The 26,734-nt window shown below is 36.8% G+C and overlaps 1 protein-coding gene across 8 annotated transcripts in view; it reads right to left on the bottom strand.

Moving 5' to 3' along the window:
* DENND1A (DENN domain containing 1A) overlaps positions 1 to 26,734 on the bottom strand; it is a 520,849-nt gene that overhangs the window by 344,409 nt on the left and 149,706 nt on the right. For all 8 annotated transcript variants that reach the window (XM_043469511.1, XM_043469514.1, XM_043469510.1 and 5 more), the window contains one exon: positions 8,557 to 8,606. In XM_043469511.1, the coding sequence (XP_043325446.1) occupies positions 8,557 to 8,606 (50 nt within the window). The remainder of the gene's footprint in view (positions 1 to 8,556; positions 8,607 to 26,734) is intronic.

Raw genomic sequence — 26,734 nt, forward strand, 5'->3', positions numbered from 1 at the left:
TACCTCCAGTGAAAACTAAATTTCATGATGAAATCATTCACTTGCTTAGAATCTTCTTGACTCAGCTTTGTAATATTTGAAAGTGGAGATAGGAAGGCTGCCTTTCTTTCCTATTGCATCTTATCAGCAAGGGGGAGTCTTCTGGGTGACCAAGAAAGTTGCTCATTCTTGCATTAAAGTGAAAAAGATTCTTTTGGGGGTGCCACAACTTAGAAGGGAGGCACTTACTATTCTCAGTTGATTCACTTTTTAAATTCCCGGCAGGATGAAGTACAAGTCATTAAGAGCCCCAGATCATTAAATCCTAAAATATTTTTTCCTTGGACAGTCAAATTAACATTCAAATTGAGTTCAGATTAACTCAAAGGATTCTTAATCTTCAAGGAATTTATCATTCCCTCTCTACTTGCTGAGGTAGTCTGTAACAGTGTTCACTATTCCTCCATAAAAATGACTGTGGGGAAAGGATTGGCTTCTTAAAGACTGCAGTTTTTGTGATTACCTCCAGGATCAGAACCCATATACTTTTTAAATAAAAATAAGATTTCATGATGATCATCCAATACTCTTGTTTCATAGATAGGGAAATGGAGGCTCAGGATGTTTTATTGTGGTGGTGATGGTGGTTTTGGTTTGCTTTTTTTCTTTTTATTTTCAAAATAACCAAGAGACGAAATAAAAACCCATGCACAATTCTGGTTGAAAATCCTTTCCATTCTGCCACACTGCATCAAATACAAGGAAAACTCTCCCAAGAAGTTACTACTTAGTTTAAGGAACTCAGGTCTGTGAGGAATTCAGATAGTTGTCTCATCAAACAGACTAACTATACTTCCCACTAAGCAAGAGAAACCAAATTTGACTACTTCCAGAATTAAGCCCAAGAGACCAGGGCCAGTATCACCCTTAGCTGTGCTTTCCATGTCTAGGTGAATACAGAAAATAGAAGAGAAAACAATAACCATCTAAACCACAGACTTTAAATTTCATGCTGCCTCTTAAATGCCTATCAACCATTCAAGACCCCTCCTGCAGCATTTTGCCTAATCTTCAAATTATTTATAGGTTCAATGTATGAATGGTATGAAGCATGTGGATGGATAGTTTGATTCCAATCTTCCAGTGAGAAATCAGATTTCCTATAGCAGCCTCACTTTTAAGTTTGAGGTGAGATGGTGGCATGGCATCACTGACTCAATGAACATAAGTCTGAACAAACTCCAGGAGATAGTGAAGGACAGGGAAGCCTGGCGTGCTACAGTTCATGGGGTCACAAAGAATCAGCCACAACTTAGTGACTGAACAACAACAACACTTTTAAGTTTAGCTACGTATCTTACAAACCAAGCAACTACACTGTGCACTGTAACAAGTACTGAACATACGACATCCATCCTGGAGCCTCCTGTCTCGATGGAGAAGCATAAACAAACACAAAGCATACAGCTTGTGATAGTGTTATATGAAGCCAAAGAAAGAACAAAGAAGAAAATGGAAGAAAAGGAAAAAGCCCTACTGAGATAATATAGTCAGAGATAGCTTCTCAAAAATGATGACAATACTGACCTAAAGGATGGGATGGAGTCCCTTCACTCCAGAAGCAGGCGACTCGGTATTTCAGGCAGAGAAAGAGTTTCACAGAGAAGCTGTTTCTTTGGTTAGAAACAGCTGGGCATGCTCACCGTATAAAAAGGACTTCAGTACATCAAAGGCACAGGGGAGCAGGAGAAAGTGATTTAAGAAGGTGCTAGATAAAGCAAGCACCAGATCACACAGAGCAATCCATAGATCATGGTAAAGAATTAAGATTGACTGTTTGATTGATTAGTAAGCGCAATGGAAAGGTACTGAATGATTTTAATCAGGAGAATAACAGTCTGGTCTACAGTTCTATAATTTTTATCTGACTCTTAGATGGAAAAGTTTGGAAGAAGGCAGAAGCAGAAAAAGAGAAGTCAGGAGGCTAGAGCAAGCCCAGGTGAGACTAGATGGAGGCTTAACTCCTGTAGGGAGAGTGAGAATGGATCCGGCGGATAGATCCAGCTTAGAGTCCGCAGGTGAACTGAGGTAGAGAGAAAAGGCAGTATACTACCATTTAATGGTAGGAAAGACTAACATGCTTGGGAAGAGCTCCGAGAGTTTTATTTGTGATATTAAGTCTAAGAAACCTGTAAGCAGAAATGTCGAGTACATAGCTGAAGACACTACATAGGAAATCTAGGGAAAGGTTTGGGGTAGAGCTATTAATTAGAAAGTCATCTACACAAAGATGGTATTTCACACCACGGTAAAGGATAAGATCACTTAGAAACAAAGAGAAACACAAGAGAAACCAGGACTAAGTCAGAGAAACACCAATTTAAAGGATGTGCTGTGCTGTGCTTAGTCGTTCAGTCATGTCTGACTCTTTGCAGCCCCATGGACTATGGCCCGCCAGGCTCCTCTGTCCATGGGGATTCTCCAGGCAAGAATACTGGAGTGGGTTGCCATTTCCTACTTCAGGGGATCTCAACCCAGGGATGGAACCCAGGTCTCCTGAATTGCAGGCAGATTCTTTGCCACCTGAGCCAGCAGGGAAGCCCATTTAAAGGATGAGTAGAGATCAACAAGGGGAAAAAGAACCACCAGGCAGAACAAGCAGGAGGGAGTGGTCGATTATATTCAAAAGTATCAAGATAAGAGAAAAGACACCTACCGAATTGAGCAACATGGAGGCTTCAGACAGTCTTGATAAGAAAAGCTCTAGCTGAATGACAGAGCAGAAGACAAGCTTAAGAAGGCTGAACAATAAATTAAATAGTCCAAAAAGAGGAGAAATAGGCAGTAACTGAATGGGCATGAAGAATCAAAGATGGCTATTATTTTTAGGATGAAGGAATACCAGAATGTGTTTTTAAGCTGTTAGGAATAATTCCATACAGGATACAGGCAGAGGCTTATGATGCAGGAGAAAGAAGATGAAACAGTAAGGTCTGGACTTTGGATTAGAATCCCGGATATACCACTCGCTACTGATGTGATGAGCATAGGCAAGTTATTGCACCTCTCTGAGCCTCATCTCTAAAATAGGAAAGATATTTACTTCACAAAGTGGTTTTAAAGATTAGAAATAATGTATACAAAGTAACTGGCATCTAATAAGTACACAGTGGAAGTAATTATTATTATTATGAATTTATAACTTTTGAGAGATGGAACTGAAACATTTTGCAAACCTATTTATTACAGCTCCCCAGCAAGTACTTATTGGGCCATCTACCGCCAAAGCATCCATTGCAGCTGCTTCTCCTTCCCCTCAGTGTATATGAAACATCAGGCAGGAATCAAGTTTTATCAAACTACCACATCTCCCAACCTTTAGTCATGTGAACCTCAAAGCTTCCTTCCATAAACACACCTTTCATCTGCCTAAGACTCGGGTTTTTTACATTAGCTGCACAAAGATCCAAGTGGCAAAAATGGCATTGACCCAAAATGCCCGGGGACTAAGAGTAGGTAACATACTGCCAAATATCTGCTCGAGAAACTCACTCTAAGAACAGAGATCCCGCCACTCCCTCATCTATATGAGCCTGGCAAAGTAAAAATGAATCATAATTAGAGAAGCAAAAAAGTATCAACACAGAACAAGTATCAAAACAGAACAAGTATCAAAACTAGTCCAAAATTCCCTCATTTCATCCATAAAGAAACTAAGGTGCTCATGGGAGAAGTCACTCGCCTAACAGTACAGAGCAAGTCAATGGCAGGATGAAAACTATAACTGAGGTCTCCTAGTTGCTACCCCTGATGCCCTGTCCACTAAAGCCCAATTGCTTCATGGTTCTCGAATGCTATACAAAATGGTCACGGGCATAGATTAACCAATAGTTCAAGCTAAACCAAGGGACTAAACCAAGGATGGAAAACAAGGGATGAAGGTGGCCAAATGGATTCAGTTTTGAAAAGCACAGCAGGATGAATGTACAGAAGTGGAAGCAAGAAGAGAGGTCTGGGCAGACACATACTAATGTACAAATCAAGTGCCTCAGTTTCATCTTCTTTCAATTATCTGAACAAAAATGGGTTTAATTGTCTTCAGTTATCTGAATTTTCTACTTTTTCACAATAAATATATATTGCTTTTGAAATAAATGTTAAGAATGCTTGGTTAATTTGTGGTGTGATGGATCTAATGGTGGCAGTATGATATAGAACAAGTATGATGGAAATGGAAGTCATACAAATGTGGGTTTCAAAAACAGCTCTACCACTTACCAATGGTGGGACCTTGGGCACATTAATGAACCTATCTGAGCCTCTGTTTTCTCATATGTGGCTTTATGACCATGGCAATGTTGCCTTTAGTTGTAAGGCAACATTTAGATGTGTAAGCCTTTAGTGAAGGCAAAGAACACAACACAATTCATGGCACATAATAGATACATTAAGAAAGGGGTAAATAGCATTAGAACCACATTTGCACCTGTGATTACATCCTAAATCATTTAAATGCTGCCTCTGCCCTTGAAAAGACTGTCATTTCACTTCATGCTCATGTCACTTGTGTGTACTAATATAACTAATAAGACAACTGAATGGTAGCTGGTTTTGTGGGTTCTGAAAGAAGACAAGCACAAACATGGAGAAGAATAGCTTTTCCATCATCCGATGAGTCTCCTGAGTGCTTTGACCAACTGAAGCAGGTTGCCAGCTATCAAGAGCAAGTAAGCAGCACCGCAATACGAAGTGGTATTCAAACCTCTAAGAGACTGCTTTCATAAATAATAATAAAAAATTTTTGAGAGTGATACAAGGATCTCAGCACTGTCACTTCACTGTTCCTTTCCATCAAGAGCTTCAAGTATAGCGTAGGGTAGACATAACTTTGGCTTGGGAATAAGATTACTGCTTTTTATTCCCCCAGCTCTATAATTACATAGTTGTAATATAAGCAAGGCATTTCACCTCTACAGATCTTACTTTCCCTTCTGTAAAACAGGATGCTTGAGTCAGATGAATTTCAGCTTTAAAGTCCTGTGGTCTCATTCCCACACATTTTCAAGACCCCCTTGTTGTGAGAGTCCAAGCTCTCCGGACACACACGGTATCCTCTCAGTAGGAGGCTCCACCTGCTCGGGTCAAATGATCTCTAGATCTCTAGGCTCATTCACAGTTTCTTCTCTACTTTGCTCTTCAGTGTTAGGATCTCCCATTTACCCCCTTCTTGCTGACCTTGCAGTCTCAATACAAGCCTCACTCTCTATACAATGTTTTCTTTGACCATCTCTGTCTTTCCCAATCTCACCCAACGTAATGCTACACATTCTGAACCTTCCTTGGTTCTTTTTTAAAAAGCGATACCACCACCATCTATCACCAAGAGTTGCTGTGAAGAATAAATGAGGTATTACTGTAAAAATGTCCAGAACATTGACTAGAATCATTTAAGAACTGAAATACTAATTCCCTTCTTTCCCTCCCTCTGCTTGGTGACTGGTCTTCCCACAAAGTGGTCTACTAAAAAAATGTACTCATTTTGGGAGGTGGACATCTAAACTGTGTTAACAGCCTAAGCAATCTTTGGGTAAGTCACAATTTCTCTACAATTCAGATTTCTTCCAGTGAAGAAAACAGCACTTGTTCTCATCTTTTATGATAGGAGGATAAAATGAGATAATACATGAGAAAACACTTTCTTTTGAAGAGCTACCAGCATTATTATTTTTCATAACTCCTAGCTTCAGAGAGAAAAATCTTAAAACAACAGATGAGACAGCAAGATGTCAATGTTAACGGATGATTTGATGATGACTGTGAAAATCCCACTCTTGATATATACCAGAAATATCAGAAAGTTGTATTACTGTTCCTTGAGGTAGAAAAGTACAGATACTGAAAAGATTAGGAAGATCTCTTTTTTGAAAATAATCACCTGGAGCATTATTTATCTCCCATGCCAACATATTTTCTAAGTCAAACAATATCATAAATACATCTGGGGTTTCATGGGTCTTGGAATCTGGACATATTCATTTGAGTGTGCTAAATGCAGCTAATAAAAAACAGTGACATTAAAACTTTTGTTTTTTGTAAATAAACTTAATTGACTCAGTCAGTAAAGAGTCTGCCTGCAATGCAGGAGACCTGGGTTTCACTCCTGGGTCGGCAAGATCCCCTGGAGAAGGAAGTGGCAACCCACTCCAATATTCTTGCCTGGGAAATCCCATGGACAGAGGAGTCTGGTGTGCTACAGTCCATGGAGTCACAAGAGTTGGACATGACTTAGCAACTAAACCTACCTACCTAAACTTAATTATTATCATCTCTGCACTGAAGTATGCCACAGGTAGAAGTGGGGCAACAGAAAAGAAAAAATACAGCCCCCCAAATAATGTGATTTATTTGTATCAATGAAAGTTATCAATGCCTACAGGGTAGGTAAAACAATACAATCTAAGAAAGAACCATTGCACACCATAAAGATTAAAATATACCCAGAAAGAGACATTTCAGTCCCAAATCTTTTTGTGAAAAAAAAAAAATATGAGGAACACAATTAGAGGAGGTTAATTTGGAGAAAAGCATTTTAGAAGAAAGATGTTTTTCTAACAAAATAAAGACATCAGACATTACTAGTGACAAAACAAATTTTAGGACTATGATTTTAGTCCTAAAGGACTAAAACCTAAGGACTTTGCTTTCCTTTCATTTTAGAATATAATTACTCAGACAGGTAGGTAAGTAAAGATGGGTGTGTGACATCAGAGAGAGAGGGAAGGGGTGTGTGTGTGTGTGTCTTTGGAGGGATTTAATCTCACTGCACGTTTCTTCTAATATTAGTTTATAAAGTCAATTAAGGAATACCTATCCAAAATAGATCACCATTCTAACAAGGAGTCATATAAAAATATATTCTTATTTTTCTTTGTTAAACACCTTGCCACATTTTTAAAACATTTCAGCTTTATTAATCTGTATAAATATGTCCTTGCCATAATTTGTAATACATTTTATAAGCGACTGGAGGAGATTTCATGCATCGCTAATTCATACATACAAATGTGAAGTTTGCATTAAACCTCTCTAAACAAAACCCTACTTCCTTGCTTTTTTTAGAAGCAATAGGATAAAGAAGAGACAAGAGGACTGTCATTACAAAGACTGACCCTCTTAAAATTAAGGCTATTCTGTTCTTAGCATCAACCTGCTACTAAAACAGCCCTGGTACCAGGATTTTAAAAGGCCTGAGTCTGGAAAGACTACAGTGGTTGACTGGCTTAAAAAATAACATGTTAGAACCAGAGAAAACAGTGATTCTAAGTGGTTGGCAACATTCCAGAGCTGCTTTTTAGTGCTCTTTTTAGACTCCTTTGGCTACCAATTCCCATCTCACACCATTCATAGGTTTATGCCAAATAAACCAGGACACTGCTACTACAAAGTGTAGAAAAGATCCAAGCAGAATACTACCCATATGCACTTAAAATCACTAAATTCTTTCAGGCCTGCCTTGTCTGGGTATACTAAAATACACAACAGAACCTTCCTGAAGATGGGCACATTGTATAACTTTCTTGGAACAGATTATGGCACTTATTATTTATAATGATATTTTCTAAAACCTCTATCACTAAAAGTAGAATTTTTAATACATAACTATACAGTTTCATAGTTCAATTTTCCATGAAGAGAACATTACAAATAGGCAGCAATCAAGTGAAAAAACAAATGACTGCAAAAATAATGCTTAAACTATAAAGAAAAATATATAGACATTTCTTGAAAATAAGATGATTGTTTTGTCATTTTATTAACACTGTTAATAAATGATAGTTTTATTAGTTAAAAAAACATCTAAGATTGTTTTAAAAGTAAGCCATTTATAAATAAGCTACTGGCTTATTTAAAAACAAAAACAAAAGTAGTCCTTAAGACTATTTTAATTATCTTCAAGTTATCATGTTTGTACTGCTTCAAGAGACAGTGAATCATAATGCAAATACTAAGGAAATATTCAGATGACTTATTTTTTAGTTTAGTGATCTATTGAAAATGCTTATTTCCCCAGAGATACTATTCTTAGCCAGCTACACAAAATTCAAGACACTATTTGGCAACATGCCTTTTAAATAGCTGAATACCTTTGAACAAGTTGGGCCTATGTTGATTTAAAGTTGAAGTCTAACAAATTTAAAACAAAGTCAATATAATACTCATAAGGCAATATTACTTGGTTAAGTAAAATATATTCATATTTCAATAAAAATTAAATAGAACTGGATTAAATACTAACCATTCTTAATCATGCTTTGAGTCTGATAACCAAAATTTTAAAATTAATGTCATGCAAACTACATCACACAAACTAACCAGTGCAAAGCTCTAGGCTTTAAACTTTTTGATAGTGTCAATAAAATCCCCAGGAAAGGAGAATACTGTAACTCTCCTTGGAACATAGGTGTTTTAAATCATGGTTAAACAGACAGAATGTTAAGAATGGTATGGTTTTTATTTTCCATAGCAAGTTTATTGACACTTTTTTTTTTCTAGTAAAGTTTGAAAATCTGATACTACCTGTCCACATAGAAGGGGAAACAAAACTTGGTCAGAGTCTGTAGAACTTCCTGTGGAGAGAAAGAGAGATAATTTATACATCTAATGGGACCAATAAATCTAACATTAACCACGGCACACAATCTAGCAACTTTACCCTAAAGAAAGAGGAGACAGATGAAGAAATATGGGCTTTATCAATTACATGGGAGGAGTACCAGGCAGTCAATCATGAGAAATAATAAACATGATCAAACTTCATTAAAAATGAAAAATTAATCAAGAATCACACATGGGCAAGCAGCAGGAGTCGTGCAGGAAAGCTCTGAAGGGAGGGAGGCGGGTGGGTTGCTGAGTGTTAACACCCCTCCAGGGACCATCTCCAGCCTGACCATATGGATCAGAGTGAATAACACTGAGCCACATGGGTTTGGCCTGGCAGGGCCGCTGTTGCTGGCACCATTTTTGCCTGTTACCTAGGAACAGAGGGGGCCAGGATTAGACAACGCTTCTCAACATCAATAGGCCAAATCACAAGCAAAATAGAGAACCAACTTGAAGATAATTGTCCCCAAACATTATCAACTACATTTTTTTAGAGTTTAAAACTTTATTTACTTACATTATTTACTTTATTACTTTATTTACATTATTACTTTGTTTATTTACATTATAAAGAAGTTACCATTTCTGGCATGAATTTATTTTGTAATCAACTATAATAATTTTAAGGGTGCAGTATTTTTAGTCCTTATCATTAAATATCATTATCAAAATTGTACATACTTACCTGCTTGCAATTTATAAAAACCCAAAGCAAACTACCAGTTTAAATTTCTTTTTACAAATATGTAGGTATATAGCACCAAACATTAGTCAGGGGAAGTATGCAAAAGGGTACAAGAAAAAACAGACATTTTAAAGAGGTATTCATAAAAGAGAAACTTCTAACATTAAGAATACTATATAAGACACAATATAAAGTGGTATATGACTTTTCCAAATAGATACATTGCACATATAGAGAATATATACACTGCAACACAGAAACTCAAGTAATTATTATTTCCTTTGTAGAATTTTCTCTAACTTGACTTAATTTTAACTGCAGACTTGGACAGACCACAGTTGGTGCTTATCATAAGTTCATAGACCAATGTTATAAATTTTAAAAAAGTATTCCTTTCATGCATTTGATTTGCTTTTTAACAATTTAAAATCCCAACTTCAAGACAAAATGAAGAACACATTTTTCAGTCATTGAGAAGCTGGTTCAAATTAAAACAAACCTGCCCATTGCAAATCCTAATCCAAGTGATAAATTAAAGATCAGTTTACAAATGTAGCACTTTTCTAACCAATAATAATGAATTATCAATGCTAACTGAATTGATGCTTCTCGCTTCATTTATTTTTAAAACCAGTTCTATCATTCAAGAAATAAACCACATCAATCTAATAACCCACTCAATGAAGCAGAAAGCACATTGACTTCCTCTGCCAGAGCATGTTCTGCCTACATAATTCAATTGAGCATATCCTATTTTTTAATATCATTTTGGACTGGATGTATATCACAGCACTGTTAAGGCATGTCATGAAACAGAAAAGGAAAAGAAAAGTGAAAAATGGTGAGTAAGAATACTTCAGCATATCCTGGGGGCATTACTAATACATTAGTTAATTTCATAACACAGCATAGTCAAAGACTATATATATATATATATATGTGTATGTATGTGTGTATGTGTATATATTGTTTTAAAATTCATGTTAAAATAAGTTGCAATAGGTAACAGGGAAACAGAAAAACAATGACAATTTCTCAATGCATAATGTTATTATCAGGCCAATACTGGCAAAGAGATCATACAAAATATTCATTTTAATGTCTGCAGTTTTAATTATAAAATATATTATAACCGCCCCCCCACAAACAAGGCTCTTAGGATTTACACGCAAAATGAAATTCCTTACAAATTCCTTTCACATCAAGTTTCAAACACCACAAAGCATTGCTTGACTCCAGTTTATGTACCAAGCATTCTTTAAAACTCAGTCCTCTTGTGCTCACTCATTGCCAACATCAGCTACAAAGACATTTTATCCTTTACCCTTCAAAAGTTACAGGTGCAGAAATACTCCTCTACTCTATGCTGGAGTTGAGCTGCCAAAAGGCCTCAAGATTTTTTGAAAGAAAGGACCCCCATGGCTACAGCAGAGTCAGAGAAATCTAATATGACCAACTTATTACTTACTACAATATAGAAACTACTTACCACTTTCTAATGTCAAGAGTAATAACCAACCATGAACTTGCCTGTCAGATAATAATAGAAGAAATATCAAAATACCCAATGTAGGCCGAGTATAACCCACCTCCCAAGAGTTTTCCTTTTTACTCAAGAAAGCAGTAGTAAGTCTAATTAAGCAATGGGATGGGGGAGGGGAGAAGGGAAGGAAATAAAGGCAAATGTAGGCACATGTTTGTGTATTACAATATGTTTCTTCATGTTTGTGATATTACAAGAGCTTGATATTCCAATTTAAGTCAAACAACACGGTAGTGTGCTGTCAGAGAAGAAAACAAAAATGAGCATTACTCTATGTTAGGCATATTCACACATTATCTCAATCAGAACTGAAAAATTAACTTCTCAGTTTGGGAAGGGAAGGACAGGAAGAAGGGGAAAACAAGTAATGTTTTCTATAAACAAAAACTGATGAAATAAACCAATTTTCTTAATACTGATTTCTCCCCTATACATAAACATTTAACTACCTGATCCTCTCATTCCAAAGAAAAACACAATTAGTTTGATATGAAAAGTACCACTCTCCAAGAAAGGGGACTTTAAAAACCCTGGTTTAAACATATTTTGAGCATTATGCTTATAGGACAGTATCCCCCAGTCTTTCAATATTAACTTCACTGGGAAAACAGTCACTAGCCAGTTAGCAACCCCTTTTTCTCTCTAGAACCTGTGTCTCTGGCTAGAGAACTTTCTTTGTGGAAGGCAATTTTCTTGTTTCCTCCTCTCTGTCTCTGTCTGTCTCTCTCGCCTACCCAAGCTCTTTCAGACAACTAGCCTCAGTACAACCTCAACTGCCACATAAATCGGTCTTCGAGATGCAGTACAGCTGATGAAATGTAAATGACCTCATTGCTAAGGCAGGGGGTGGGGAAGATTGTGCCAGCTCTCCAGATCAATTCCCAAGTTTATATCTTCACAAATCTTTTTATGTACAGTTTGATTTTTTAACATTTTAATGAGCAAAAAGTGCATCTATAGTAGCCAGTCACCACAGTTAAAGTGCAGGGCATGAACTAGATCCCAGGAGGGAACCAGTCCACCATGTCACCACTGGCTTTAGGACATTCACCACCTGGTTCCATGTCCCCAGGTTCCAACTCTTTTCATAATCAAAACACTGCTGACATTATAAACCCCAGACGGGTTTTCTAAAATCCCTCCCAATCAATATATCCAACACATAACTTATTGGAGACAACACTGAGCTCATTGATTAAGGTGAGTTCAGTAGCAAAGTTTTCAAAATAAATGAGACAAGAATACAGCATTCAACCCCTTTGTGTCACCAGACAATTTATGAAATAGGCAATTTCCAAAAGGGCTTTTCTGCCCAACACAATATGCAATACTTCATGTTGGAAGAAGTAAGAGCAGAGGGGGCAGGGAGAAAGCGTGGAGTGCGGGTAGTTGCGCTAACCTTTCAGTTATATGTATATTAAGCAGCAGATCACACAGTACAGGAGAAAAGCAACATCTACAAAGCTCTGCCCACAAGGAGATAAACCAAATCTCAGAATGTGAACCAAAATATGAAATCAACAACCCTAATTCTGGATGTACTTGTAAATGAAAATCAGAAATGAACTCAAGATTTATTTCAGTCTTCTTTGGATTCACTTCACCCAGTTTGAATTCTCATAAAGTCAGAGGGCCCAATAAGGGAACTTATTCCGATATGGACAAAGTCAATAATGTTCTGCTGAAACTGAGATATTCCCTTAAAAATCTGGTAAAATTTTACATTATAATACTATCTATAATAGAATTCTATCTGGAGGCAAAAAAGTTCGAAGACTAAATTTAATTTAGTTAACAAGGATTATTAATAATGAGAAGGCTAAACCAATTCCCCCTGGATTTGGGGTGTGGAGTGAGAGGGTATATGAGATCCTGCAACACCCATCAGTTCAGATGTCAAATACTTTGTTTTCATTACTTCACTGAAACCCATAAGCAAAAATTAGTTGTATTTAGTAGATTAAAACAACTGACAGTCAAACACAGACATACACACTCCACAAATAAATGCCACCTGAAAGACAAAAATGCATGCTGATTATAATGTCCAGTGGGGTTACAAAATGTTGGGAAATGAGGCACATTCTCAATAGCTCAAAAGGAAAAAGAAAATGTATGCAGTAAAACATTTAAATAGAGCAAAGAGATGGTGTGAATAAATGAATGTATTTTAAAATATGTAAAGCTATAATCAGCCTCTTTGTAGACTGCTGGTATAGTGGTCCATAATTTACCTTTGTCCAAAGAAAGGGTGAAGGAGGAAGAAGCAGGGAGACAGTAAGAGAGCATTTTCTGGGTTTTTCACATCTAATTTATTTGTTCATTTCAAAATGTAGATGTAGATCAGTGGAGCCCAAATACTGTTTCACTGTTTCCAAATACTTTACTTCCAAAATACTCTGTTTCTATGCTTAATTTTTCTTTTTTAATAGCATGAGGGAAATGCTGACCCTCTAAGTCCTGCAATTGAGATCAGTGCAACTGACTTGAAAGAAAAGTCTTTGACTGATGATCTTAAAACTCAAGTTGAAAGTTAAAAACAGAACATACACAAAATCCAAACATATAAAAAAGCTAACAAAATTTCTACTTTAAGCCATTTCAAGTTAAAACCAGGGACTCCAAGTGAAAGCTAACAGAGGTTTTAATGCTTGTGATTAAGAAGAGTAAAATAGAATGGTAAGGTCTTAGATGCTTAATTAACACTAAGTTTAATGAGGTTGATCAGAAATTTCCTAAATATGAAAACAGGAAATACAATTTTTCTTCTTCACCAGAAATGTCAAATTAAACCCAAGATCCATACTATAGTTACAACCAAATTTTTGTATTTTTTTTTCAGTGAGAAAAAGCTTTGAATAAGGGATTTTACAGAAAGGCCTTTCAACACCCAAACATAAAAGCCGGGTCAAATTTCTAACAACGCTGCTCAAATGCTACATACAGAGTCTGCTTCTTTTCTTTGGTTATTGCAATACTTACTCCCAGTTCACTTTTTATAAACTTTAGTTAATTTTGAGCCATACATATGTTATCACTATGCTAACTTGTATAATATCTAATATGCATAGTTAATATTGTAATTAAAAATTAAATTATAATAATATATAGAAATTCACCATTTTCTATATCATGTATCATATACACTTTATATCTAAATTATCAAGGACATTAAGTACATCAGTGGAATGCTTACAACAGAAGAGCCACTTCTAGAACTAATTCTAAATCTAAATCTTTGTGACCTTTGAAGTCCAAAGTAAAAATACTGAATCTTATGAAAAAATTTTAAACTCTACACAATCACTTTATCCTTTTGTATTCTTCCCTTTTTTTAAATATTACTTAAAACAAAGTTGTCCCCAAATTACAATATTATGCAACATCCTATATTCTCAGATTTCATTTTATTAACTTTAAACCTTACAGCAAAAGGTTTGAAAATGAGAGAGCCATATTTATAACGTCAATGTTAAACACTAATAATCTTTTTTACACTGTTTCAAATATTCCAAAACAAATGATTTGGTTAGAATCTCCACAGTTAGCATTCAGAGGTATCAGGAATACAATTCCTTACACTTAACAGTGTTACTCTACAATATTTTGCTTTGTTCATTTCCCTAAATCTTTCAGATCCTATTTTCTGAACATTTATGTTATCAATTTATCTAAAAGAAAGGTTGGGGGAAAATGCAGGGGCAAGGTCGGGGGGAACATTGGTGGGGGACACATAAATCAGAACGTACCAAAGGATGAAAGTCCCAACAGTGAAAGTGCAAATATCATTTTACTGAAGCAACTTGCCCTCAGGATGATACTACTCAAAAAAAAAAAAAAAAAAACAAACAAAAACCACTAATAGAAATACCATTTTGTAAGCATATTAAAAACTGTCAGATTTTAAATATTTTAAATGTTCACAAAAATGTGCACAGATGGGCAACTTTTCTATTCACATTAGTCTAGGAAAAAAATCTTTCATTATCAAGCTCAAAGTCCTTGAATTTTTTAAACTTAATTGTGCCTCTGTTTCTTAGAATTCACACCCCAAGGCCAAAGCTTTCCTGCCACCAGCCCTTCAAATCTGACTTGGACATTACACGGGAGGAGGCTCCAAGCCTCCCTGAGGTCTCACTCCTTTTACAACACGAGAAAAAGCAGTCGATAATGGGCCCATGCTGAATTCACTGCTCTCCACGTCTCCTCTTGGGACACAAGCCTAGCAGATGTGATAAAAACTGTGTCAGAGAAGTGGCTCTAGTTTGTGCCTTAATGACAACTTAAACCTCTAAACCAATACAACCAAAGGACTAACAGAACTGGCTGTTACCTCTCTCTCCTGCCAATCTTTGAATATCTCTGAACTAAATTAGCACCTCTACCCACAACATCCCCTGCCACCCCACAAAATCCATTCTAATTTTAAAAGATAAATGAATTCAGCAAACACATTGGCGGCACAAGTGTCTGGGCTGTGTATGTGTGTGTGTGTGTGTGTATGTCCTATAATTAAGCCCTAGTACATACTTCACGTAGTTTATGTTTTTTCAAGGTATGATTGTGTATTCAGGTATCTGAAAGAACTGCCTAGTATATTTCTTCTGATCACCATTCTGATAACCATACATACATACATACATACATACAACTGGTAGCCTTACAGTTTCCCAAAAGTGCCTAAAGGCCTAACAGTTCTTTTTAAATACATTCAACCATAGGAAAGAAAAGTGATATTCTGAGTTACTTAAACATTCTAATTATTACAATTTATACAGGAGAATTTTTAAAACCATGGGTGGTTATACTTTTCTTTTAACTTGTAAGAACTCTTTGTCTAACCTAATGATATGGTACCAAAAAAAAATTGATTTAAATGTGTACTTCTGATAACATTTTCTAAATTCTATAATTCAGCCTTCAGATGATAGGCCTTTTTACCCAGTATCTTGAAAGCCTATTCAGTCACAATTGCATACCCACTTAATCAGCAATCATTGTTCTGGGATGCAGGACTTTGTTGTCAAGACAAGCACCAAAACCTTAAAAAAATTTTTTCAGAACTGGCATAAGAAAAAAGTGATCTTTGTCAGACAAGGACAAATTTATGCAAATCTTTTATAAACATTCACAAACATTTATTTAGCTTTTGAAATGTTGGCCTCATTTGAGAGCATGAAAATGAGGGGGAAGTAGGAAAACGCAAAGGACAGCTTAGAAGCTGGCACGCTACATAAATATTCAGAAGGAAGATTATAGGATTCATGTTAGGCTGTCTTAGGCTTCTCCAAAGTCCACACAGAATAGCAAAGAACAAAACTAACGAGAAGTACAGCAGATGTTAGACAATGCATCAGCCTCTTTTCCTCTCACTTGGCTATACTTGGACGCTTTTATATTTTCTTTCAATATGGTTAGGTCATTCAAGGATTCTCCTATAGACTATGTATTGTGGCTACAGATCTATAAGCTGGAGGTCTGTCAGCTTTCCAAAAGTTTCCAATGAAAAGGCATTATGCAAATTATACTTCTCTTACCCTCTTTCAGGGGGGAAAAAAGCCTCCAGTATGCAGTCATCGGAGTATTGGAAGCCCCAGCCTTCATTTCTGTATAGCTGTGTTTGCCTCAGGGCCACGTTGCTTGTTTTGACAGTGGATCCCCCTAGATAGTTGGGATTAGTCGAGCTTGTTTAGATAAACTTGAAATCAAGGCCTTCTCTAGGTAGACAGCTAGATGTAGCTACCGAGTTTCCAGCTGCCTCCTCCTTTCATCCCCAAACAACTGGAGATTCACAGTAGCTATCACAGCCACAGGCTATGTCACATACATAAGTACAAAATTAAAGGCTGCTAAAAGAAGCCTTTGTAAGTCTTAGTGCTAAAATAAGGAATCTGTACTGCTTGGTTTATACAAATTATTCTAGCACTACCAGTATGGAACTGAAATCATCAGTTAACAAGGCATATTAATCAAGGTTCCCAGCTCCTTCAAGTAGACAGGATCATAGTTTGATAATATACCTAACCTTCTACTTCTTAGCTCTTGTATGAGAGTAATCACTTAAAATGTTGAAAAGGAAATAATAGGCTTTATTTATCCAATGGCAGGGGATGTCAGACACTGTCAACCAACACTGTGAGCCGAATATGAAAATCAGAATGTAAATATCAAATCCACTTTTGAGAGAGAATTATTTAGCAATTGATTAGACAGGGCCTCAGTACACCATCATCTCCAATTACAGAACTGTTTCACAATCAACTTTTATTTTCCACAACTTGCAAATTCTGATGGAACAGTATCAGGAGGATTCAAGAACTGGGGAAATTTATACTCAGAGCATAACAGATCGATGACATCTCATTACAAAGACAGAAGGCAAGTGATATGAAACACTATTGATATAAAAAGTATACAATTCAAATAGCTTTCTAAAATCTAACACTCAAAGATTTTACTCCTTTGCAACTAGAAAATGTCTCTTCAGAGCACCAGAAAACTATAAAGAAAATAATTCAATTCCACATATATGTTTTATTGCACATTACATATCTTGCTCCAACACACTGATGTTTACCTGAGGCTGCCTAGGATAAACTAAACACAACTGAAATATGTTTAAACATTTTCCAGAACTATTATGTGATAAAGCATACAGTACAAAAGACTTCTGACCATACTGTCAAGTCACACAGGCAATCTTCAAGCAAATTCACGTATCATCAATGAAAATGTGCTCTTATAACTTTACAGTTAAGTCACTACTTAAAAGAAAAGACTTAAGACACATAAGAAATTCTGAAACTGCAGTCATCATTTGAAGTTTTCTTATGAAAGTTTTCGGTTATTTCATGTACAACTACCAACTAAAGAAGGACACACCAAACTTCTTCTATAAAGGGTCTAGTAGTAAATATTTTAGGCTTTGTGGGCCACTTAGAATCCCTGTCACAGATTTTTCTGGGTTCCCCCCTTCACCAACTCTTCAAAAAAAGTAAAAACCATCTTAGCTCAAAAGTCACAAAAAAAGAGAGCCCCAACCTCTGATCTAGAGTGTCAAGAAACCTGGTCTTACCAAAGTATTGGTCAAGTATTACCAAAACAAACTCACCAACACTCCAAAACTCAAATATAGAAATTCCTGAAAAGTAAAATGATAGTGCCAATCATGTTAGTTGTCTGGTGATCCAACAATTCACACATGATCATTGCTAAATGGCCAAATGTCTACTGTATACAAACATGCTCTCTTTTGGAAAAATGATTTAAAATACAAAGAAGTACAAAGAATTAAAAAGAAAACATATTTCCACTACTCAGAATTCACAACTGTTTTGTGGCATGGACTCTTCAGAGAAACAATTTCCTCTTATATTAATAGTTCACTACTACAATTAAGGTACAGGAGTCTTCTTGACAGAAAAATGGATTCATTTTCTCTGGATTCTTAAGAGCTCTTCAATTTCAGAGTTATTTTGTTTATAATACTTTTAAAAATAATTTTACTGAAGTATAGTTGATTTATAATGTTGTGTTAATTTCTGCAGTACAGTAATGTGATTCCATAGTTTAAAATATTTTAGAAAGCAACATTAAATAAGAAAAAAGCTTTTTCTGGTACTTTCCAGGCCACTCACTCAAATACATGTTATATGTACACCCAACGTGCTACTGGATGTAGAACACAGAAGAGCCTCTTCTTGACTCTCTCACTTCTCAATTTCCGCTCCGCTCTCCAACTCCTTTTCCCTTATATGGGTTTCCCAGGGATTTATCTTCCTCTTCTCTCTCTGTATCCTCCTCCATTAATATAGTCTACTTTACCATCACTGTGTCAATGACTCAAACTCAAATCTTCATTTCTAAACTACCTCTCCAGTTCCAAGTGCCCATTCCAACTTTCTTTTGACACTTCTTCCCCATGTACCATAGGTACTTCAAGCTCAACATGTTGAAAATTCAGATGCATCATCTAGGTCCTAGTACACTGCTGTCTGCTAATGCCTTTCACGCCAAGAGAACAAGAAAGAATTTCACTACTTGTTGGGGTATAGATGATCCATTCATGTGACTTTGATTCAAATATTTGCTGTGGTTGTCGAATTTCAAAATAACTCTGAAGAAGCCTTCCCAAGTATCAATTAACAAGAAAAAGAACAAGAGAGTCCCAGAAATCAAGAATATTTCAAAGTCATTTCTAGAAAAAAAACTGGTATATTTCCCTAAGTAAGATAATTTAGTGCTAGACAACGTGCTAATGACCCTGTCTGCATGGAGTTTTCAATCTAGTTGGAAAGACAGATGCTATGCAAAGGAATGTGCTAATATACTGTTAAAATTGTGACAGCGCACTCTCTCCAGTTTTTTCACAGCTTCTAAGACAAAATGACAGGGGCTTGAATTTAGATGAAAGGGTCAAGAAAGGCATCTCGAAAGGCAACATTTTGAGCTGAGACTTGAGGAACAAGCAGAAAAGCTAGATAGAAAAGCTAGATAGCATATGAAAAAGCTACCAACAAAAGTTTGTCTAGTCAAAGCTATGGTTTTTCCAGTCATGTATGGATGTGAGAGCTGGACTATAAAGAAAGCTGAACGCCAAAGAATTGATGCTTTTGAACTGTGGTGCTGGAGAAGACTCTTTAGAGTCCCTTGCACTGCAAGGAGATCCAACCGGTCAATCCTAAAGGAAATCAGTCCTGAATATTTATTGGAAGGACTGATGCAGAAGCTGAAACTCCAGTACTTTGGCCACCTGATGCAAAGAACCAACTTATTGGCAAAGACCCTGATGCTGGGAAAGATTGAAGGTGGGAGAAGAAGGGGACAACAGAGGATGAGATGGTTGGCTGGCATCACTGACACGATGCACATGAGTTTGAGTAAACTCTGGGAGTTGTGATGAACAGGGAAGCCTGGCGTGCTTTAGTCCTTGGGGTCGCAAAGAGTCAGACACGACTGAGCAACTAAACTGAACTGAGGTGTTTACCAGACAAAAACTACAAGAAGGATAGGGAGAGGAAAATAAATAACAGCAAAAATAAACAACAGCATGAGCAACAGCCCTCGGCACATTCAAAGAAATAAAATAAGCATGGCATGATGGAACAGAGGAGGAAAGGGAGAGAATGGCAGAGGTCAAATCACGCAGGGCGCTAGAGGGCATGTTAGGGAGTCTGGACCTGATTCTTGGGCACTGGAAGTCACTAGGAAGGTTTGAATCTTCTGCAACCCACTTGAATGTCACTTCCTAACCTTTCTGTCTACTCCCAAGTCGTCTAGATTCCCAGGGGATTCAGAAGCTCTTCTCAGTGAGCTCCTTGAGTCTCCTGAGTTCCCATACCAATCCTATTGCCATCACACCTATCATAAGACTATCCATAATCTCAAGACCCTCCATTTCCACAGGAGGGGAAAGACACACAACTGGGTGCCTGTCAGACCTCTGAGATGGAAAAGGAGCCTCAGTAATAACCCTGGCAGCTGAGAGAGGGGTTGTGGTTGAAGAGAGCAACATAGGAACTATACCAGATTTGAATAGGATCAGCTTAAATCTCCCTTCAGAACCTAACAGTCTACATGTCTTCTTGGTTAATCTTCATAGGAAAGCAGTGAGACCAAATGGACAAAGAAGAACTGAGTTTATCAGAGAATCAATATTTATTCTTAATACAGAAAATGAAAAGAATAGAGAAAACTATTAAATCTATATAAAATGTAACATTAGTCATTCCTGTCAAAGGTTTACCATTTATGACTTAAACCTAAGAACTATGTATATAATTTAAAGTACCTAATTGATTTATCTAAGTTCCTCTGTTTCAGCCTGTATTTTGTTTTCCATACACCAACGGTCATCTGCCCTCGGGAGGAGGTTAAGCGACAAGTGGAAGGAGACTGACAAAGCTGCCAATGTCATGTCTTGTGCTAGAAGCTTTACATATACACAATGATCCTATGAGTAATCTGATGTTGACATTATCACTTACCTGCTTACACATGAACTGAGCCTTGAAAGTCAGGTAAATTTATTTTCTGGTAGAATAGCTAAGTAATTTGCCTACCTGGAAACAGACAGTGATGGAAAAGCTAAGATTCAAACCCAACTTCATCTCTCCTAGGAGCTCAAGATCCTCCCATCTTATTTTCAAACTGCAGCAGTGGAATAAAAGATTTTTGTTGTTCTGTCAAAAGCCTTAAGTTATGGTAACCTTATGTGCAAGCTCGCCCAGCTTACCCTGGTTATGCTCATTCAGTTCAGTTCGGTCACTCAGTCATGTCCAACTCTTTGTGACCCCATGGACTGCAGCATGCCAGGCCTCCCTGTCCATCACCAACTCCCGGAGTTTACTCAAACTCATGTCCATTGAGTCGGTGATGCCATCCAACCATCTCATCCTCTGTCATCCCCTTCTCCTCTCGCCTTCAATCTTTCCCAGCATCAGGGTCTTTTCCAATGAGTCAGTTCTTCACATCAGGTGGCCAAAGTATTGGAGTTTCAGCTTCAACATCAGTTCTTCCAATGAATATTCAGGACTGATTTCTTTTAGTTATACTCATTATCTCTATGTTATCATGCCGCCCCCTTCTGCACTCACAAGTGTCCTGGATTGGGTGCTATGGTCATTAGTCCTTGAGAAAGGGAAAACAATGGCTTGTCTGAAGGGTACTACTGCCTTATAGTGGGAAGCTGGGGAGTGGTAGTAGAATAGTCTTTATCACTTGACTCGAGGCTCTTTATCCATTATTGGATTTAACTACATTCTAGGACTTAATGCAATACTAGACATCAACAAGTACACAGAAACAGCAAAGTCTTCTCTTTACTTCATTTTCCTCATGCCACATTAGAAAACATTTCTTATTAAAAAACTAGACTAATTCAGCTGTCGTGTACATATCATGCCTCATTCTCCTACAAATTCTACAAAATGAGAATTTTGTTTTACAGATGAAAAAAAAAAATGATGCTGAAAAAGTAAAGCCTTTGCTCAAAGTAACATTTCCAAAGTCAAATCTCATATAACATGGGGATACCTGCCTTTTACTTTTCTTTGAACCAAACACACCCTTTCAAAAAAACTTAAAAGTTTTTATGGGGGATGAAGTTTGTTAAAAATAAGTGAATAATGAAAAGTATTTTGGCTATCATTATAAATGTTTGTTATAACAGATACATTTTTAAAATTCAAAAATATTTCTCAATTTACCAGGAGTTTAGATCTCCAGGAATGATAAACATTTGGCAGGTTGGAAGAATTCTCTGATAAAAATTATGTTCTTAACAATCACTGTTGATACTTCTAAAACAAGGCAACATGTTTGAAATACATTCAAATATAAGAATCTTAAATTCCTGTTAGGCAAGGTGAGATTTAATAAATGTGTGTTTTGGTTTGTCCTACTTGGTTCAAATTCTGAGCCCAAAGATCATAGTGTGAACACTATTTGGTTGTTTATTATTATATATCAAATAGTTGCCTATTAACATCCATGTACAGTACTAGGTCCTACAGATGAGACATGTAGCAGGCAAGTATCCCTGATTTTCTGCCTGGGGGAGAAAAAGAATATGTAAACAACCATGTGCAATAAAGTGTTTTAAGTTTTCTGACAGAAGTATGGTCAAGGAAAAGGCAGGCACTATCAAGTCCACCCAGGGGAAGTCAAAGATTCCTCAGAGGTGGTCATATTTCAGTTGACTTTTGAGAGATGGGTCAGCATTTACTAAACAAGCAGACTAGGTATTTAAAATATTATATAAATGTCAAATAGTTAATAATACTTAGAATATTATATAAATATTATATACATATGAAATATTATAGAAAAATATTTCAGGGATAAAGGCAATGTGAAACAGTATTACATATTTCACAAGGTTGATATGACAGTACATGATTTTTGGTAAATTCAATTTTTTTTAAAAAACAATGTTAATTTTCTTTTCCATTTCTACCCACCAACTCTACCTGCTATATAAATAGATACAGATATACATACACAATCATATGTACACACACAAACTAGTTCACAGTCTAGGCTTCATGTTGTATCACATTTGAAATCTGAAACTGACCAAAGTCTGAAATTATGGTAGCTAGAGGAATATTAATTCCGCTGCATATAAGTATTTTTTCAAACGAAAGTAAACACAAATAATACAAAATACTACCTGCAACTAAAAAGGCTAATTTACAAGGACAGTGGGACCCATTACTAAATTTGAGGTTTTAAAAATGTAAAGTCTCAATATACAGATTTCATAGCAGAAATAAATAAAAGTAATTAGCTATTTAAAATCCTTTTATTACCATTTAAAGAGTTTCCATATTTTCTGTACATTTTCAGTTCAGTTACTCAGTCGTGTCCGACTCTTTGCGACCCCATGAACCGCAGCACGCCAGGCCTCCCTGTCCATCACCAACTCCCAGAGTCCACCCAAACCCATGTCCATTGTGTCGGTGATGCCATCCAACCATCTCATCCTCTGTCGTCCCCTTCTCCTCCTGCCCTCAATCTTTCCCAGCATCAGGGTCTTTTCAGATGAGTCAGCTCTCCGCATCAGGTGGCCAAAGTATTGGAGTTTCAGCTTCAACATCAGTCCCTCCAATGAACATTAATATTCAGGACTTGTTTCAGGTCATATCTCTTCATCTTTACTTGACAAAGTACTCTTACTTTTCTGACCTCTCTAAATTTTGCTCTAGAACAGTGTGTACTTAGAAAGAAAAGATTTTTCAGAATTCTTCCTAGGGTCAGTCTGAAATTCTCAAGGCAATGTTATCACACATAACCCTAATACCTGACAAAACAAAGGCACCAAAACCAGGTTACCCTGTTACCTTGCATCTGTTCCCTAGAAAAAGTAGGCACTCTATAATAATTGGCTACTGTTAAATGTCAGGTATTATTCTGAGCACTCTACACATTTCAAATCACTTTAAACCTCACAAGAATCCCAAGATGCCTTTACTGTAATTATCTCTAGATTACAGGTGAGAAAATGAAACCCTAAAGACGTAAATTCCAGTAAATGACAGAGCTGTCTCCAAAAGTCCTGTGCTATCCTTTCTGGAATCTGAACTCCTCAGCAATTATGTCTGTGTATTAATATACTTCATATTCACAATTATTCACTGGCCCCTAATTTATCCTAACTGCTAAGAAGAGCCAGTAATATCGACTACGGTCATTCCTATATTTGAAGAGTTCACAGTAAATAAATAATACTATTTATTGGGCTTCCCTGATAGCTCAGTTGGTAAAGAACCCACCTGCAATGCAGGAGACCCTAGTTTGATTCCTGGGTCGGGAAGATCCCCTGGAGAAACTATAGGCTACCCACCCCAGTATTCTTGGGCTTGCATTGTGGCTCAGCTGGTAAAGGATCCACCTACAACGTGGGAGACCTGGGTTCGATCCCTGGGTTGGGAAGATCTCCTGGAGAAGGGAAAGGCTACCCACTCCAGTATTCTGGTCTGGAGAATTCCATGGACTATAATAGCCCATGGGGTCGCAAAGAGTCGGACACGACTGAATGACTTTCACTCACTCAAACAATACAATAAAGGAATTGATGCTCCAAGTGCTCTCCAAGTGCTCAGGATAGAGAGACTAGGTCAGGGTAAGTTTCACAGAGGAAGTGACAATAAACTGGGCATTTAATGTTGAAAAGAAGTATGTTGGATGGGAGGGAAATGAGAAAGGCATTTCAACCATAAAAATATCTTGGACAAAAATATAGAGGTGGGAGAGAGCTAACCATGTTGGGAAATAGTGAAACATTCTATCTATGTCTGGTTATAAAGGGAAGTGGTAGGAAACCAGGCTGGAGGTTGGGGCAAGGTGATGGGCCTTAAATCCAAGTTAGAAAATTTGAAGTAGAGATCTTGAAGACACCAGGGAACCATCAGGAGTTTTGACGTAAGAGAAATGGTGTGATTTGATTAAGGTTTTAGGAAGATATCTCTGGCCATCTTATAGAAGGTACTGATTACAAGGTCATTGGGTTGTAGGTCATTAGGAAGACTCCACAGGAAAGAAGATGAGTGTGAATGAGGAGGGAAACAGCAGAACAGGACAGACTAGAGAGCAATTTAGGAGGGATAATAAACAGGATTTGGTGCAGGCTTGCAGGTACATCCAAATGAGCAACAAGGACTGATAAAGTAAGGCTAAAGTTAAGACTCAGACTACAGCTCCCAAAAGCAAGCATAATCCACTTAGTTATCAGAACTGAATAACTCACCAGAAATTAAGACTCCAATAGTATTCAGAAACGTCTAAAATATGCCAGAGCTTTTTGGGAGCCAAAATAAAACCAGGAGAATACTTCTAATAGGAATATATAAGTAAGGATTATGTAATTTCATTTCCTAGGGTCAGGTTCAAGTAAGTAGTAGTACAACATAGCTGTATAGCCTGGCATGACTTCAGAAAGAATAGCTCAAAAAGAATTTGTCTTTTTAATGAGCTCCGTCTATATAACTGTAACAGCTGGAGAATGACCAAATTGGGACAAAATCTTCAACTCAAAAAAGCCTTAAATCAGAAAATGTATCAATTTTTCAACTGAATTTGGCTAAATGTTTAAGGTTTTGAAATACAGTTTAAGAAGCCAATCCAATCCCACCCCATTCTTAAATTCACCCTTTTCTGGAAATGGGGTGGGAGGGTAGGGAATGAAAGATACACATCTGACAAGAATAGCACCCATTATATACAAAGTGGTTTTTCTTCAGCAAACACTAAAAGTTTTCAATCAAGGTAATAAATTTGACTTATAACAGCATAGGGAGAAATAAGAGGCAACCTGTGAAAGATTATTTTTTAGGATTACCTTTTCCCATTCATGAACCTATAACTTGTAAAATATTTAAATAAGAATGGGACGCCTTTAAATATACATAAAGAAGCAAGCACTTAATTTGGGATGTATTTATATACCTGCAATCTTGTCAATGGATTTTTTTGAATCTGTAATGTGTCCCTCAAAATAGCTACATTTGATGATAGTAAAGACTGCCCTACTTGAAGAAAACTGCTTCAGCCTGGTGCTTTGTTGCCATTACGCTAAACAATTACTTCCTAGGTTTTAGGGTCTGAAGAAATTAAGAGCTTCTATCTGTGGATGAGAAAATTACAATTCTACCTACAATTGCAGACTGACAAGCTATTAAGAAATATGGAAATCGACCTTTTTGAGTAAGAGGGTTTGAAAAAAATCCACGAATCAACATTGACTTTTAGAAAAGCACACATCTAAAATAGACATAAAAGATGATCTTCTTTAAAGGCAGCTCCAAGACCTTCCACTTGAGTTTCTCTGTACCACTCTTATTAACTTTACTAACTTCTATGGCTTCACAACACAAAGAACAGGAAACTGCAGAACTGTGATTACACAGTGGTATCACTACCCAAAGCTTCTAGTTTTCAAAGTAGTATTCCCAATTTCTGGCCATGCCATTGTTCTATAACCTATCAAAACACTCTGAACATGTATTATCTTTGGGGGAGATGAAATCTTCTACTTCTTCCTTCTTCTTTACCTGGTACAGTGTCCAGATCATATTCTGCAGATACTGTACTTACTAATCTCTCACTCAATTAATGCACAAAATCAAATCTAGTCTCCAACACAATTTCTGCCACCAAAAACAGACATGGAGGGCGGGGAACCCAGAAAATGTAGCTACTTGTAAGTTAGCATTTTTAAAGCCAGATTTTGGAAACATTTTAAAGGGTGGCCTCTTGAAATCTTACATAAGTAAATCCCTTGGATAATATTCAAATCAATTGACAAATTCTGTTCCATGGCATAGAGTGTCATTAAAAGTTTCCAGGACCAAACTTGACTTCACCAT

Source organism: Cervus canadensis, chromosome 5 (assembly GCF_019320065.1).
Source record: "Cervus canadensis isolate Bull #8, Minnesota chromosome 5, ASM1932006v1, whole genome shotgun sequence".
NCBI lineage: Eukaryota > Metazoa > Chordata > Mammalia > Artiodactyla > Cervidae > Cervus > Cervus canadensis.